Source organism: Spermophilus citellus (assembly GCF_964194105.1).
Source record: "Spermophilus citellus genome assembly, chromosome: 5".
Classification (NCBI taxonomy): domain Eukaryota; kingdom Metazoa; phylum Chordata; class Mammalia; order Rodentia; family Sciuridae; genus Spermophilus; species Spermophilus citellus.
This window is the reverse complement of record NC_138186.1, coordinates 1620347-1635967: the sequence shown is the minus strand read 5'-3', so window position 1 is coordinate 1635967 and position 15621 is coordinate 1620347. Positions and strand designations below refer to the sequence as shown.

The 15621-nt window shown below is 43.3% G+C and overlaps 1 protein-coding gene across 1 annotated transcript; it reads left to right on the top strand.

Moving 5' to 3' along the window:
* Window positions 1-54: 54 nt before the first annotated feature.
* On the top strand, window positions 55-2969 carry LOC308649641 (histone H2A type 1-C). Its single transcript, XM_081295365.1, has one exon. It carries the CDS (start codon window positions 192-194, stop codon window positions 582-584), a length of 393 nt encoding a protein of 130 aa, XP_081151491.1. The 5' UTR covers window positions 55-191; the 3' UTR covers window positions 585-2969.
* Window positions 2970-15621: the final 12652 nt, after the last annotated feature.

Genomic DNA, 15621 nt, shown 5'->3' with positions numbered 1-15621 from the left:
TGCAAATGAGGCATGGAAATACAGCTTTTCTATTGGTTTCTTAACTGATGCTTATTATGGCCAATCAGAGAGTCGGATTTACTAGCCAGGAAATGTCTATAAAAGCAGGGCTGTTCTACATACTTCTTGGCCTTATTTGTTTTGCTAGAACCTGTTTTCTCGTGTTGGAGTCTTGAGTGTGCAGGTCTACGATGTCTGGTCGTGGCAAGCAGGGCGGCAAGGCGCGTGCCAAAGCGAAATCTCGATCTTCTCGCGCTGGGCTGCAGTTCCCTGTTGGCAGAGTCCATCGTCTGCTGCGCAAAGGGAACTACGCTGAGCGCGTCGGGGCCGGCGCGCCCGTCTACCTGGCAGCAGTGCTGGAGTACCTAACGGCCGAGATTTTGGAGCTGGCGGGCAATGCGGCCCGCGACAACAAGAAGACGCGTATTATCCCGCGTCACCTGCAGCTGGCCATTCGCAACGACGAAGAGCTCAACAAGCTGCTGGGCCGAGTGACCATCGCGCAGGGTGGCGTCCTGCCCAACATCCAGGCTGTGCTGTTGCCCAAGAAGACCGAGAGCCACCACAAGGCCAAGGGAAAGTGATCTGACATCTGAGCTTCCGGAAACACAATCAAACCCAAAGGCTCTTTTCAGAGCCCCCCACTTTCTCAAAGAAAGAGCTGATAATACTAACTAGCTTTTGTTTTGCTTATAGCTCCATGCTAGTGTACCTACCTGTAAGCTTTATTTTGGAGGACAAGGTAAAAACTCGCCTATGGTAGCGAACTGTTAGTCGGGTAGTGACGTTTGTATGTACTTGGTCATATTCTCAGGACACCATTTATAAGATCGTGTGACTGGTAAGTTAAGCTCGAATCCCTAGCAGGCGAAATGGAGCTGCTGTCATTACACTGCTAAGATCCTGTTTTCCTAGTTTCTAGGTTTAAAGTTTTGGGCCGGAGAGTAATTTGCTTTGAATGGGAGTGCGAGGTCAGGGAAGCCCAGCACGGCCAAGGCTTGGGATCCTGGATTAGCCAAGCAGAGGAGTAACATATTCAGGACTCCTGGAGCTCCGCTGAAGCATTTAGAGTTGAATGGTTTCCTTCCTAAAGTCTAATGTGTAGCGGAATTTATTGTTAATCCAAGCAGAAACTGGTTCCTGCAGATGTGCCTTCTGCTTTCCAGATTTGAGTAGTGGGGTCTGGTGACATCGTCTCTATCTCCCTCCTTCCCAAAGCTGCTCTCAAAGGGGGAAAAAAAAAAGTCTAGCATCTCAGATCTCAGTGAAGGCCAGGTGGTAGGAAATCAAATGGATACCTTAATGGCCACGTGTTAAATTTTGCAGCATTTTGAAAGTTATGAAGGCTGAGAACCACCAGACTTGAAGTGAATCTGGCCTCAGTGCTCAGATGCCTGACATTTACTGCATGTTGGAGAACATGGATCCTTACTTCCTTTGAGCCTTAACTATTGATTTATTTTCCATTTGGATTTAAATGCACCTCCCCCACTTCCTAGGTGTATGACCTTGGTTGGGTCTAGGTCTTTAACTCCTTTGGCCTCCACCTCTTCCTGTCTTTGTTCACTGTCCTTTGGAAGGAGCTGCTCAGCAGTGAAATCAGCTTGGGCTGATTAGGAGAGATGGCTTCTTAGGTATTTCCTGTGTGCCTGGCACTTGTCTGTGTGCTCCCAGCATATTAATTCACTTAATCCAACAACCTTAGGAAAAGTTTCTCACCCTATCATAGATTTAATAATAAAGAAACTGAGGAGCAGAGCTTAAATTAAGTCCCAAGGTCAGGACTACTAATGATTATTGTCAGAAATGGAAATAGAAAAATCAACACAAAATAGATGAACTTTATTTGCATACCAGAAAGTTCAAGATGGCATATTAAACTCTGTGAAGAGCTTAAGAGTGGAGGAGAGATAACTTCCCCAGAATCTACATGAAGAAAGGGAAAAAAAAAAAAAAAAAAAAAAAAGCCAGTGCCTTTTTGATTGAGAGTGTGACTAGTTTGGCAGAGAGATGGTTTCCAAGAGATACACAGGACTTGATAAACCAATATGTGTTGAGTAAGGCAAGAAGATAGAAATTTGGAATAGAAGTTTGAATTCTTTCCTGTGGCTCTAATAACAAAAGGTTGTATTTGAATACTGAGTGATACATTGTGAACTCTATTAACCTCCATGGTCTGTTCTCTTCAGCAAGTCTTCCAATAAGGTCAAGGACCCGTGATGTTAACTTGTATCTAGTCAGCACAGAATCTGGCACACATAGACACTTGGTAAATGGGCACTGAGGGAAGGTTGAGCTGCATGAATCAGTGACTGCACAGTCAGGAAGCACTTTGTGGAGGGTCAGTTAATTACTAGGGAGACATTAACTACACACCAGATGGACACTGTCACTAGCATCCTCTCTTTCCAGTAGAACGTCCCTCTCTTCTAATAATCCAGTTTGCAGTGGGATCTTGTTTTAGGAGCAGAAGAGAAACAGAAGGGACCAGTTGACCACCTCTTACCTAAGAGACACAGCGGAGAGCCTGCCTCCAAGCCAAGGACGTCCGTCTTAGCTCTGTCCTGGCTCTCCATCTCCAGTACACCTCCTTACCATCAGCTTGGCACTGTCATTATTCATGTCTAAAAGCCCTAGTTACTCTTGGGAAATTCTCTATTGGACAATAAATTCCCCATAGCTACAGATGGTTTCCAGTGCTTGAGCAGGTATCTACCTTCCATTCCTCAAGGATTCTGGGAAACACTATTTAAACTGGAGCAAGTTAATGAGATTGCTACACCCAGGCCAACCTAGTTTCTGAAGGCACCAGACTGCAATGACAAAAGTTCATCCCAAGGTGTTACCAAGAAGCAAGTCTGGGACTAGGGTTGTAGCTTAATTGGTAGAACATTTGCCTAGCATGTGTGAGGCACTATATCCAATCCTCAGCACCATATAAAAATAAATCAAATAAAGGTCTCTGTACAACATATATATATATATATATATATATATATATATATATATATATATTAATATGTTGTACACAGACCCCTCTCTCATATATATATATATATATATATATATATATATATATATATATATAAAGTTCAACATAATATCTCCAATTGTTATATTTCCTTTTTACATTGCCAAGTAATCTGAAAGCAATATTAATTTCTTCTGTCACCTGTCACCTCTACTTTTTTTTCTTTTTCTGTTGTTGTGGTTGCTGCTGTTATCCTGTATCATTTGGACTCTTTTTTGAAAGTATAATGAATTTTAGAGCCAGCTGTAAATAACTTTTATGTATTTTACAGTTAGATTTAGGTTACTCTGTAAAGGTTTCTCAATTGTTGATTCTAAATTATAATCATAAATTCATATACTACTGGTAAATATACTGCATGTGTATTAAAAGATTATTAGGAATTGTAGTGAAATAATTTCTATGCACACTGAAATAAGAAAAACAGTAGTCATAGGACTCTCTCCTCTCTATTTTTAAAATTCCTTTCCAGACATAAGGCAAAGATTAACATAAGAAAGTTTACTAAAAGACACCAAGAAAATTTTGTTAATAAACAGAAATATGTATTGTTGTTGTTGTTGTTGTTGTTTGTTTGTTTGTTTTAAGAATAAGTACAACCATTTCAACTTCCAGAGAAATAGGAATGTGGCCTGTTAGCTTTGACATAAAGTGAATTAGTGTATCATACTGAAACCATATCAGAACTTCATTGACTTAGCGGCTTTCGTTGTCGTTTGGGCAGCATGAGGGAAGCCCCATTTTTAGGTTGTAGAATTTATGCACATTGCTTACACCCGAGGCTCCATCTGAAAGAAGCGAATATGCTAAGCTCTTGACTTGGGAATGTGGCGTCTGGCTGCCTGCTCAGCTTAAACTTCCAACATACCCTTGACTGTCTGAGTCTACCAAGACTGCCACAACAAAACGATGCAGATTGGATAACGTAAACAACAGAAATCTATTTTCTTATAATTCTAGAGTAAAGAAGCCTAAGGTCACATGCCCTCAGGTTGGTGTTTGCTGAGCCTTTCTCCTTGGCTTAGAGAAGGCAGCTTCTCCTGGGCTACCACAGCCGTTCCTCAGAGAGTGACTAAAGAGTGCTGCTGCTTCTTATAAAGGCACTGTGCTATGGGTTTAGGGGCCTATCCTTAGGGTCTTCTTTAACCTTCCTTACCTTCTAAAGCACTATGTCAAATAACAATCACACTAGGGTTTAGGGTTTCAACGTAAGAATTGAGTTGGAAGAGTGAGTAACAATTCAGTCCATAACATTCCCCCTCTGGCCCAGTGAGATTTATGTCCCTTCTAGCAGGCAAAATGCATTCATTCCATCACAATAGCACTCCCCCTCCTTCTTAATTCATCACAACATCAATTTTAAAGCCCAGAGTGTAACATTTATCATCTCAATTACGTATAGGTGAGAATCAGATAGGATTCACCCTAAGTTAAAATTCCTTTCCAGACATAAGCCGGGAAACCAGTTCTAGGCTTCTAAAATGCAATTGTGGGGCAAGTGTAATGTGGACATTCATCTTAAAAGGAAGGAAGGAAGGGAGGGAGGGAAGGAGGGAGGGAGGGGTGATAGGCCTTCAGGGAGTCCCTGGCCTGGCCAAGCAACCTCTGTCAGATCTGATGTCTGGAGAATAATCCACTTTGGATTGATGCTCTGTCTCCCAGGCCTGATAGTGTGGCAGACAGTGTCACCCTCCTGGCTCTGAGAGTGGCCGACCTCTTCAGTTTGGTGGGTTCACTCTGGGCAGCACTTGTGGGACCTGAAACCCTGGAGGAGGTGGAGTCAGCCTTGCCTACGCCCCGTGCTCACCCACTGCATTGGTGCCTTGGTGGTAGAGGCAGTTCCCAGGATGTCTGGATCCCCTGCAGCATTTCCTTCCTTTCTTGTCAAGTTGGAACATGCTTATGGCTCTGTGGTCTTGTCCTGGAGAATTCAAGAAGTGGGACACCTTCCTCCATTCCTTCCCATTTCCTGTGTTTAGTGTAAATGGGCAGCATCCCTCTGGTTGTCGTCCCTTGGTCTTTTGTCTTCTGCTGAGACGGCTGATTTAGTTCATGAGAGGCACCCGTGATATTTTTATCAAACGCTACCCAACACACCTCCTTAAGAAAACCTTTCTCAACTTTTACAATACAAACAGACAATTTTCCAAACTTCCTAGTTTGAGTTCCTTAACAATTCCTGCTTCACTTTCTCTTTCCTTTAGCAGCTTACTGTAAGAAGTAAGGTGGATCCAAATTTCACCTTCTGAACTTTGCTTACAAACCTTCTCTGCTAAGTATCCTGTTTTGTTGCTCATAGGTTCTACCTTCCCCCAACACTTGAACATAGTCCAGGCAACTTTTGTGCCACTTTATAACAAGGACCACCCTTTCCTCCTGTCTCCAACAACACATCCCTCACTTCCAGCTGAGACCTCACCAGAATGGACTTTAACATCCATATTTGAGCCAATATTTTGTTCATGATTATTTATATATTTGCTAAGAAAATGAAGTGTCCTTTCCACCTCTCCTCTTTTCTTTTTGATTCTCTATCAGGAGTGCTGTTACCATCTGTATTTCTACTGAGAGTCCCTTCACAGCAAATAGTGTTTTCTTTTTTTTTTTAAGAGAGAGAGAGAATTTTTTAATATTTATTTTTTAGTTTCCGGCGGACACAACATCTTTATTTGTATGTGGTGCTGAGGATCGAACCCAGTACCGCGTACGTGCCAGGCTTGAGCCATATCCCCAGCCCCGCAAATAGTGTTTTCTAGCATGAACCTCCAAACTCTTTCAGCCTTTACCTATCCCCAGTTCCAAAGCCATGTGTACATTTTTAGGGATTGGTTGAACCAGCACCCCACCTCTTGGGACCCAATTCTGACAGTCAATTTGAGTTGCTGTGACCAAGCACCACAGAGCGAGCAGCTAAAGAAGAGAAACTGATTTTCTCACAATTCTGGAGGAGAGGTTTGAGATCAAGTCCAGCATGGTCAGCTTCCAGGGAGGTGCTCTTCCTGCTCATAAGTTCCCCCACCCCCCGGCCTGCGGCCAGCTGAACATATCCATTCTTTCCTGTACTTTTTGACACCAGAAGTGAACTGCAGAGATTTGACTTTATGCCACAGCCAATGTCCTTGCATTAAATATTTATCTCAAAATGACCCAAATGTTGTAAGCTGTAAATTTTAGAAACGTGGAGCCTGCTTCACGTCTCTCTTTCTTCTGTGTCTCTTCGATGGTTTCCACAATATTGCCATTTCAAGGTTCACCTCTATAATAAACCTCCAATTTCCCATCGATGGCACTGCCTTTTCCCTGAAAAGCAAAGTGCATCTCTAGATTCTTACTTGACATCTTCCCTGGGAATGCTAACAGGCCTCTGAACCCGAATCCTTCTGAGCAAGTGTTAACAGCATGCTCCTTCAGAAGGTCACCTGCACTGACCACCTGGCTCAGTAACGGACACTACCACAAGTCCATGTATTCAAGTCCGCATTGCAGGAGTGAAACCTGGTGCCTTTCCTTCACCTCCACAAATTCATGTCACCCGCATCTTCCAGCCATGTCTGAAGGAACTCTCTACACTTTTTTTTTTTTAATTTTAAAGAGAGAGAGAGGAGAGAGAGAGAGAGAGAGAGAGAGAGAGAGAATTTTTTAAATATTTATTTTTAGTTTTCAGCGGACAAAACATCTTTGTTTATATGTGGTGCTGAGGATCAAACCCAGGCCACACGCATGCCAGGCGAGCGCACTACCGCTTAAGCCACATCCCCAGCCCCTCTCTACACTTCTTACCTGAGAGGCTGTACATGACCATCTCCGCTCTGGCCAGCTCTCTGACCTCATTTCCTTTGCTATTTCCCAACTGCACCAGCTTCTACCCTACCAGGCAGCTAAGTTGTTGTTTCAAGACATTTGCATGGTTGGTGTAGTTCTCCGAAATGCCTGTCCTCTGACTTTTCTTTCAGTGAACCCTTCAGGTCTCGGCTTTCCTCAGACAGCCCTGACATAGTCCTGCCTGGAAAGATTAAAGCTCTAAAAATGTGATTTGTGAATATCAGGTGACATTTTGGGAGACCATTTGTGTACCTGTGTGTGTGTGTGTGTGTGTGTATACACAGACATGTTATTATTAAGCCAGGAGGAAACACAAAAATCATATAGGAACAAATACAGACCATACAGGTCAAAAGGGGCCTAAGATGCAATATCTGTGAAGACAGCATGGACAAGGGCAGTGACCTGGGATGTGAAGTTTAATACACTCAATTGACAAAGAGGAACAACAACTATCAGGAAAAAAAGAAGAGGACATAATATAAAAAATGACTGAGGAGGGTGTGTTATCTTCTTCATTAAACTCAAATGGCCAATACCTATATGGGGGAAAAACTACTAACCCAACTACTATTAAGCTATGCATATTAGAGCAACAAAAAAATACTATTTCTCACCTACAAGTAGGGAATCACTTACTAAAACCACTAATATCAGGACTGCTGGGGACAAGTAATAATTTCCACTGTCATATCATCTTTGAGAACTTGTCCTGGTAATATCTACTACCAGATACTTAGGAAGGGGAGACGTCTATCAATTAGAATACATGCCCTGCTGTGTAAGTTTGCATGTTGAGAACTATTTTTTTCGATATGGGAATAAGACAAAAAATCTAATTATAGTTGCACATTTTCTGATTAACATAAATGAGAAAAACATTGACTTAAGTAATGGGACATCGATTACTTAAGTCTACTTAAGTCAATGTTTTTCTCATTTATGTTATTCAGAAAATGTGCAACTATAATTAGATTTTTTTTAAGTAGCTACCATAGACAATATGACAGTGAGAGAGTCACACAACCCATGAGAATAAAGGAAGACAGGAAGGTGTGGAGGAAAACCCAGTACTATCTAGCACAGGTTGGGCAGGTTGATTGGAACTAGGGGAGATTATCATAAACATAATAAACATCTGTGAGTGAAATGTTAAGCATGTATTAATTTTGTAATTTAAAACATTAAAAATAGAAACAAAGAAAAGCTTCCTCTCTCTTCATTCCACCCCTAATTACTTTCTATTAATAATACTGTTTAAATTGTTTAAAATATGCTGAAATTGGCACAATGGTGCACACCTTTAATCCCAGCAACTCAGGAGAGTGAGGCAGGAGGGTTCCAACTTCAAGGGCAGCCTTGGAGGCTTAGCTAGACCCTGTCTCAAAATAAAAATAGAAAGGGCTAGTGTCAGGCACAGTGGCAAACACACATAATCCCAGTGGCTCCAAAGTCTGAGGCAGGTGAATCACAAGTTCAAAGCCAGCTTCAGCAATTTAGTGAGACCCTAAGCAACTTAGGGAGATGTCATTTCAAAACAAATAAATAGGCTGGAATGTAGCTCAGTAGTAGATGGTAGAGTGTCCCCTGGAGCCCAGAACCACACACACACACACACACACACACACACACACACCCACTCACTCTCACACACACACACACACACACACACACACACACACACACATACACACACACACACGTACATGCACACAAATGTAGCCTGTGATGTTTGCTTATAAAATCCCTCCTTGTTTTCCTCTTCCCATCAGATGCTGTTCTGTTAAGGGGAGACCTGGTCTGTCTGTTCACTGTGGTCCCCCAGTACCTAGCAGAGGTCCTATCCCTTAGTGAGCACTCAAATAATCTGGTGAATGAAACAGAGAATAGACTCTTTGCCCAGAAAGCCCTTCCACCGCCCAGTGCATGGTTGTCTAAACTTCTATATAAAGATATTTGTTCACAAACCGTTGTGGATACATTACCACTAATCCTACCCAGCTCTCAGGACCTCAGTGAGATTTGAAGGTTCAATCCATTTGCTTTTTTTTTTTTTTTTAAAGAGAGAGTGAGAGAGGAGAGAGAGAGAATTTTTTTTTAAAGAGAGAGTGAGAGAGGAGAGAGAGAGAGAGAGAGAGAATTTTTAATATTTATTTTTTAGTTCTCGGCGGACACAACATCTTTGTTTGTATGTGGTGCTGAGGATCGAACCCGGGCCGCACGCATGCCAGGCGAGCGCGCTACCGCTTGAGCCACATCCCCAGCCCCAATCCATTTGCTTTTACCCTCTATCTTTCCCTGGTTTCTGCACTAGCCTCTCCAGATTGGGTGTCACATTAACCCTCTATATTTCTAAGTAGCCAAAAATTTTTTTAAGGGTCTGTTCGCTTCTGGTTGGAGCATGCATTAAAGAATCCTTTTTAATATGCTCTGATTCTATGACTAATAGAGTTTGCTTACAATCATAAAAAGAAAGGGGTCCCATAACTGGTAAGTGACAAAATCCATGCTGTGTCACCCACTTACAGTGTCTGCTCTGTCATACGATCACCTTTCTGTTTTTACATTCTAATGCTGGGACTGTCCTGTTAACACTCTCATCTCATCTACAGGGTAAGTTTTTTGAAAAATTATATCTTATTTGTCTGGACACTGGCACTTCACATCTTCTGCATACAATAAATCTTCATTAAATATTTGGAATAAAGGGCTGGGGATGTGGCTCAAGCGGTAGCGTACTCGCCTGGCATGCTTGCGGCCAGGATTCGATCCTCAGCACCACATACAAACAAAGATATTATGTCTGCCAAAAACTAAAAAATAAATATTTAAAAATTCTCTCTCTCTCTCTAAATATATGTATATTTTTGGAATAAAGATGTTGACAAGGAGACATACCTGGGCAGGATGGAGTCCTCATTACCTAGCTACAAGGACCTGGGAGCTTATTCTGGGGTCATGCACCATTTTAGTTCCTTGTTCTTAAATTCCAGTACCTGAATTTGGGGACACATGATGAATTTCATATCCATACCATCTGTGATGTTGTAAATTTAAATTCAATAATTAACAATTCAGTTTCACACTAACCACATTGCAAGTTGCCAATGGCTACTGTGTTGGACAGAGTGGATACAGGACATGTCTACCACAGAAATCCTACTGCTAGCACTAGGCTAAATACCTCTCATCACTAGGGTTAACATGTTAAATGCTCCTAACCAGCTTCCTCTGGGTAGAATCTGAGAATAAGGTTGTCAGAGAAAAATACAAGACACCAGTTAAATCTGAATTTCAAATAACCAAAAATCAATCATTTTAGTGTAACTATAAAAAACCCCAATATTGCATGGGGTGCACAATACTTTAAAAAATCATTGTTTATCTGAAACTCAACTTTAATTGAACATTTATTTGCTTAATCTATTCCCTTTAGCAGAAGAGCAAAATTAGAGTACCCTACTTGGAAGACTGGGTCCTTTGGCCACAGGTAAATCCTTGAGAGGAATTGAGAAGGGGTGGCCCCTGAAGAGAAGTCAACTCAGCTTAGGGAAAAGAGTAAAAGTGTAAGGTTTTTTGTATGCGTGAGGAAGGCTGGAGAGAGGTTCCCAAATACTTTTATTTGTTGTCTTCTCTCCCTCAGCTCTCAAAAACTTCTTATCACAGAAGAGCTGCCAGGGTCCCAAGTGCCTGCTAGACCCACAAATGCTCAGAAAACCCTGGCTGAATGATGCTTGGATTCCTACATCAACTGATTCTGCACCTACACATTTCTTATGATTAAAGACATTCTATTCAGGTGCAGTGGCTCATGCCTGAAATCCCAGTGACTCTGGGGTCTGAGGCAAGAGGATCGCAAATTTGGGGTCAGTCTCAACAACTTCACTAGGCCCTAAGCAACTTAGCCAGACCGTGTTTCAAATTAAAAAAAAAAAAAAATAATAATAATAATAATAATTAATTGGGGCGGGGAATATATCTAAGTAGTAAATCTCCAGGTTCAATTCCCAGTAACAACAACAACAACAAAATCTTATTGTTGGGTTTTTTTTTGTGTGTGTTTATATGTGTACCTTGTAAATAAGTGAGATTAGGGGGAGGAAAAAGAATATTATTGAGAGGCGATCTCATTAATACAAACATGTCTAGTTTTTTGAGTAAGAGATAGACTCACAGGTTTCAATCAACTTGAAGTAACAAGTCACATACTGAGAATCCATCCTTCAATATCTCCCTAGTTGATCACTTTTTTTTCTTGTGTATCAGCCCTGTAAAACTTTGTGCTGTCAGGAATGAATATTTGGTTTATCTTTCCCCTTTCTGTTCTTAGAAGGAAGCAGACTGGGTACAGTGTTCTGCACTTGCTCTCTTAATAATGTAACTTGAAGAACTTTCCACAAGACAACACACATGAGGCTTCCCATACACAGTTGTGTGCATGTCTTGGTCCATGTAACCCACCCCGTATGAGGGTTCTCCAGAGAGGCAGAACTGATAGAAATGCATAGATCTCATGAGTGGGGATTTGTTAGGGGCATTGGCTCATTCATTCATGGAGGTTGAGAACTCGAACTATAGTCTCTGTGAAGATTGGAGACCCGGGAATGCAGGTAGATGGGCTGAACAAAAGTCTTAGAACCAGAGAAGTTGATGATCTAACTCTCAGTCCAACACCAAAGGCCTGAGAACCAGGGGTGGTAGTATAAGCCCTGGGGTCCAAAGGCTGGAGAACATGAAGTTCTCATGTGGGGGGAGTGGGGGTGGGTATCCCAGTTCCAAGAGAGAGCCTTTCCTTGATTTGGTTCCTTCAGGGTCTCCAGCTAATTGGATGATTACCACCAACATCGAGGGTGGTTTGTCTTACCTCCAAGTACCATTAGCATATGGGCATTAAGTTTCCAAAACATGAACTTTGGGAGACACATTTAAACTATAGCAATTAAAACAATTCTGGAACGATTAACCGCGATTTACAGCAAAATCGAAATTGCTCTCATGTTCTACTGGGATGGCAGAAAGTCATTCTCAAGTAGGACTCCAGATGGTCCCCTTCCTTCATTTCGAAACTCGATTTCTTCGCCTCCAAAGTGGAGGCGATATCTACCTTCGATGACAATGAAAATGAAGAAAAGATCATGTGTATGAATTACTCGGAGCTCTAGAGAACCGTGCAGTCGGACATTTTAATTGCCAACACCACTTCTTTTGCAAGAGTCATATAATCAGATTTCGCAGGTTCCAGGCTGGCAACAAGGGGGTGAAAGCAGGAGGAGAGCAGTGTCTGTCTCTTGGGAGCCTCACAGGTTAGTTTGCCGTTTCTTGCTCTTTCTGCACAAGAATTAGAAAGTTCACCCTCCTAGTCTGCTTTCCCCCCGGTGCTCTCTGTTCTTCCACCTGCAGTCAAGGTCAGGTTTTAAGAATGTCACTGCTGGCATGGGATGATGCTCCCTGGCAGAGCACTTGCCCAGCATGCACAAGCCCTGGCTTTCATCCCTCCCTACCACTGCAGAAAATGAAGGTCTCTGCTGCTCTAACATTCTGTGCTGGGGCTGAGGCCTGTTTGCTCCTCTGCTGTGTGCCCAGTTCCAACATAAGGCTTGCGGTTGCCTGGTGTATCTTAGTCCCTCAAGAAATGAAAGCTGATGATTTCATGAGGCCTGCTTTGAATAGAGCTTTAACTTCTGGCTCTGAATTTCCAGGAGCTAGTGGGACAGTTACTTAATCTCACATGCTAAATTCGAAGGAGACACACAACTTATTTTTAAGAATCACCTACAATAAATCTATAAAAAGTGATTTGTGTGGGGTCTGGGGTTGTGGCTCAGAGGTAGAGCACTGGCCTAGCATGCATGAATCCTGGGGTTTGGTCCTCAGCACCACATAAAAAATAAAAGAAAGATATTGTGTCCACCTATAACTAAAAAAATAAATATTAAAAAAGTGACTTGGGTGTATGAACACACACACACACACACACACACGCACACACACACACACGTATACATATACAGATGCACATATGCACAGACACAGTCTGCCAGACATCGAGTTGAAGTGATGGCAGGGTGCATCCACCCACTTTCCACCGGGTCTTCTCTGGAGCTAGAAGAGCAGCCCCAGTGGAGTGGGTGGACATTCCAAACTCCCAAGACAGAGAGGTCCTGGGTTTGGTCCATTTTGCTTTTACTTCAACTTGACTGCCTGCCTTCAGTGGGGATGCAGAGAGTTTATCCCTCCCGGATCCCAGAGCAACCTTCACAGAGGAAAGGAAAAGAGGATGGCCCTTATGGAGCAGGCCCTCGGGAGCCTGTCCTGTGGGGGGAGGTGGTAAGTGAAGGGCACGGCACAGAGAAAGCTTCCATTTCCTTTAGCACAATCCCTTCAGATTGTGGATAAAGAAGCTGGGGCTCCGGACAAACTGGTCTCCTGCCTGGTTGCCAACACAGACCAGTGGCTGGTGCAGGCCCAGGCTCTGAGCTCTGACCCCACCTTCTATTACCATTCTCTCAAACCTCCAGTGGAAAAATCCATGCGTCATTTGAATCCTTCCTTACTTTCTTTTGGGTAACACCAGTTACCAGAAATTAGTATAACAGCAATATTTAAGGCATGAGAATCAGCAAATGCTGCAGATCAAACTTTTCTGTTTTGTTCCTGGAGAGTTCATCTTTAAACCTTTCCTAGTACACAACTGCCCTAAACCTCCGGTGCTTCTTACCAATAAGGGTCTTCCTCTCTCTCTCTCTCTCTCTCTCTCTCTCTCTCTCTCTCTCTCTCATTCCTTCCCATCCTTCATAAACACAAACACCCTGGCTTACTCTATTCTCTTGTGAGAAGGCTGCTGTCTCACTTCCTAAATGACCCCAGTGCTTCTGGGCTGATTTAAAGCCCAGGTTGCCACCTGTGACCTCCACCTACTACATAATATTTCTGCCTTGTTTCCGTACTCCTATATTTTCATGTTTGCTTTCCAGATTTTACGAGGAAGCCTAGAACACTCTTCCTGCAGAATCTCACCTGGATCAACCACTCATTTCTGCCAGCCTTTTGCTCAGATGTCACCTTCTCACTGAGGCCCTTTGTGACCATGCTCATCCTCCCAGAGGGAGAGAGATGGCAGTGGTCAGTAGACAATGATGCAGGGGTGTGGACTGTCGCCACAGCATGGCCAAGAATGTCATGAGCAAAGGCGCTGTGAGGACACAGAAGAGCTCTCCACCAGTGACCCTGGGGACTTCCTTGGGTTGCCAGGCAATTAACCAGGAACATGGTGCTGCTCTCTCTGTGGGAAGATCAGCAGATGCTCCCAGGTGCTGGGAGGCGGGCTTTCCAGCTGTCATCCACACAGAGAAAGTTCATTCTCCTGATTCCAATCTACTCTCTTGCTTCTTCCATGAGATGGGAAAGTGGGTCCCCTTCTGGGGCACAGCCCCCTGTGCATGAGGCTGTCCCCGCCCAGGCACTGAGCTCTGTTGGCTGTAGGAGATAGTTATCACATACCTGCCGTCTGCTTGTGAACTCCGCCTGCACAGTTGTCCCTTGTGCCTGCTGACTGCTGACAGACAGACAGAAGCCAAGAGCAAGAACCTGCTAGAAGGTGTGCATTTCCTTCTGGAGGGGTGGTCAGTGGAACTGAGTGGGCACTGCTCTCAATACTGGCCTGGGATCTGACTTTTCATCATTATCTTAATTGTTTGAGTCTCCTTTTCTCAAATGCTCACTTTGAACACCACACACCAATAGCTCTCCGTAACTTTCCATTTATTCTTCTGAATGTCCTACTTTCTATTATCCATTCTTTTTCCACAGTCTCTCTCTCCATTTATTTTTCCATGAACTTTTTTCGAAGGAGTGCTTTTAAAAAGCCTCTTTCCCATTTTCACACCAGGTAGTCAGTGTTGAAATGCGGGGAGGCCCTAGCACTGCACTCTGCAGATGCCACCAGGGCACAGTGCATATGAAGGACAGGAGCGTTCAGCTGGATTTCCGGTGCCCCACATCTGTGTTGTGAAACAGCACATGTCTCCGACTTGAGACTTCTCTGCTCTAAATTGGACCTCAGAAGCTGTGCCTCAGAATCCGACAGCTCTTCCTGGTTGCCCAAACTCAATGGGATGCAAGTGAGGATTGGAAGACATCTGGTTCCTACCTCATTCTATTAGTTAGTTTACTAGGAGCCATCATAATCAGTTTGTGAAGTAGGTGCCACAGTTATTTTAGTTTTTAAGGGAGGAGACAAAGTCACAAGAGGTTGGGTCGCTTTCCCAGATCCAGTACCTAGGAAGACGGCAGGAGGGTAGGAAAGAAGTGTTGGGAGAGTGAAGGGAACGATACCTGCAGAGATATTAGAAGAGCCCCAACCGGGATGGGAGCCCTCAGTCAGTGCTGGCTGCCCTGGTTGGTTGTCACTGTCATCACGACCAGAACATGATTGTTTTACCACAGAAAGGTGAAGTAACTCAACGAGTTAAGAACCAGCTACGTCCTTGGAGACTCGGTTTGCTTCCATGGGGTTATTTTCCCCCCAGATCTTTTCATCGGTGCATTATACACAATAGTGGGATTTGTGGCTTCATATTTGTACAAGCACATATCATGTAGAACCGTACGACTGGGTCTGTGCTGTTTCTCAGTACCTCCCTTTCCCGCCCTCCCTTCCTTCCCTTGATCCCCTTCCTCTGTCCTAATGATCTCCACTTGGTTATTTATTACTCCAGTTTCATATTGAAGTTTACTCCTCAGCTGAGAAATGCCTGAAATAAGACCCA

What these genes read in the sequence shown, in the direction of transcription:
- LOC308649641 (XM_081295365.1), top strand. Translation starts at nt 192, where the DNA reads ATGTCTGGTCGTGGCAAGCAGGGCGGCAAGGCGCGTGCCAAAGCGAAA.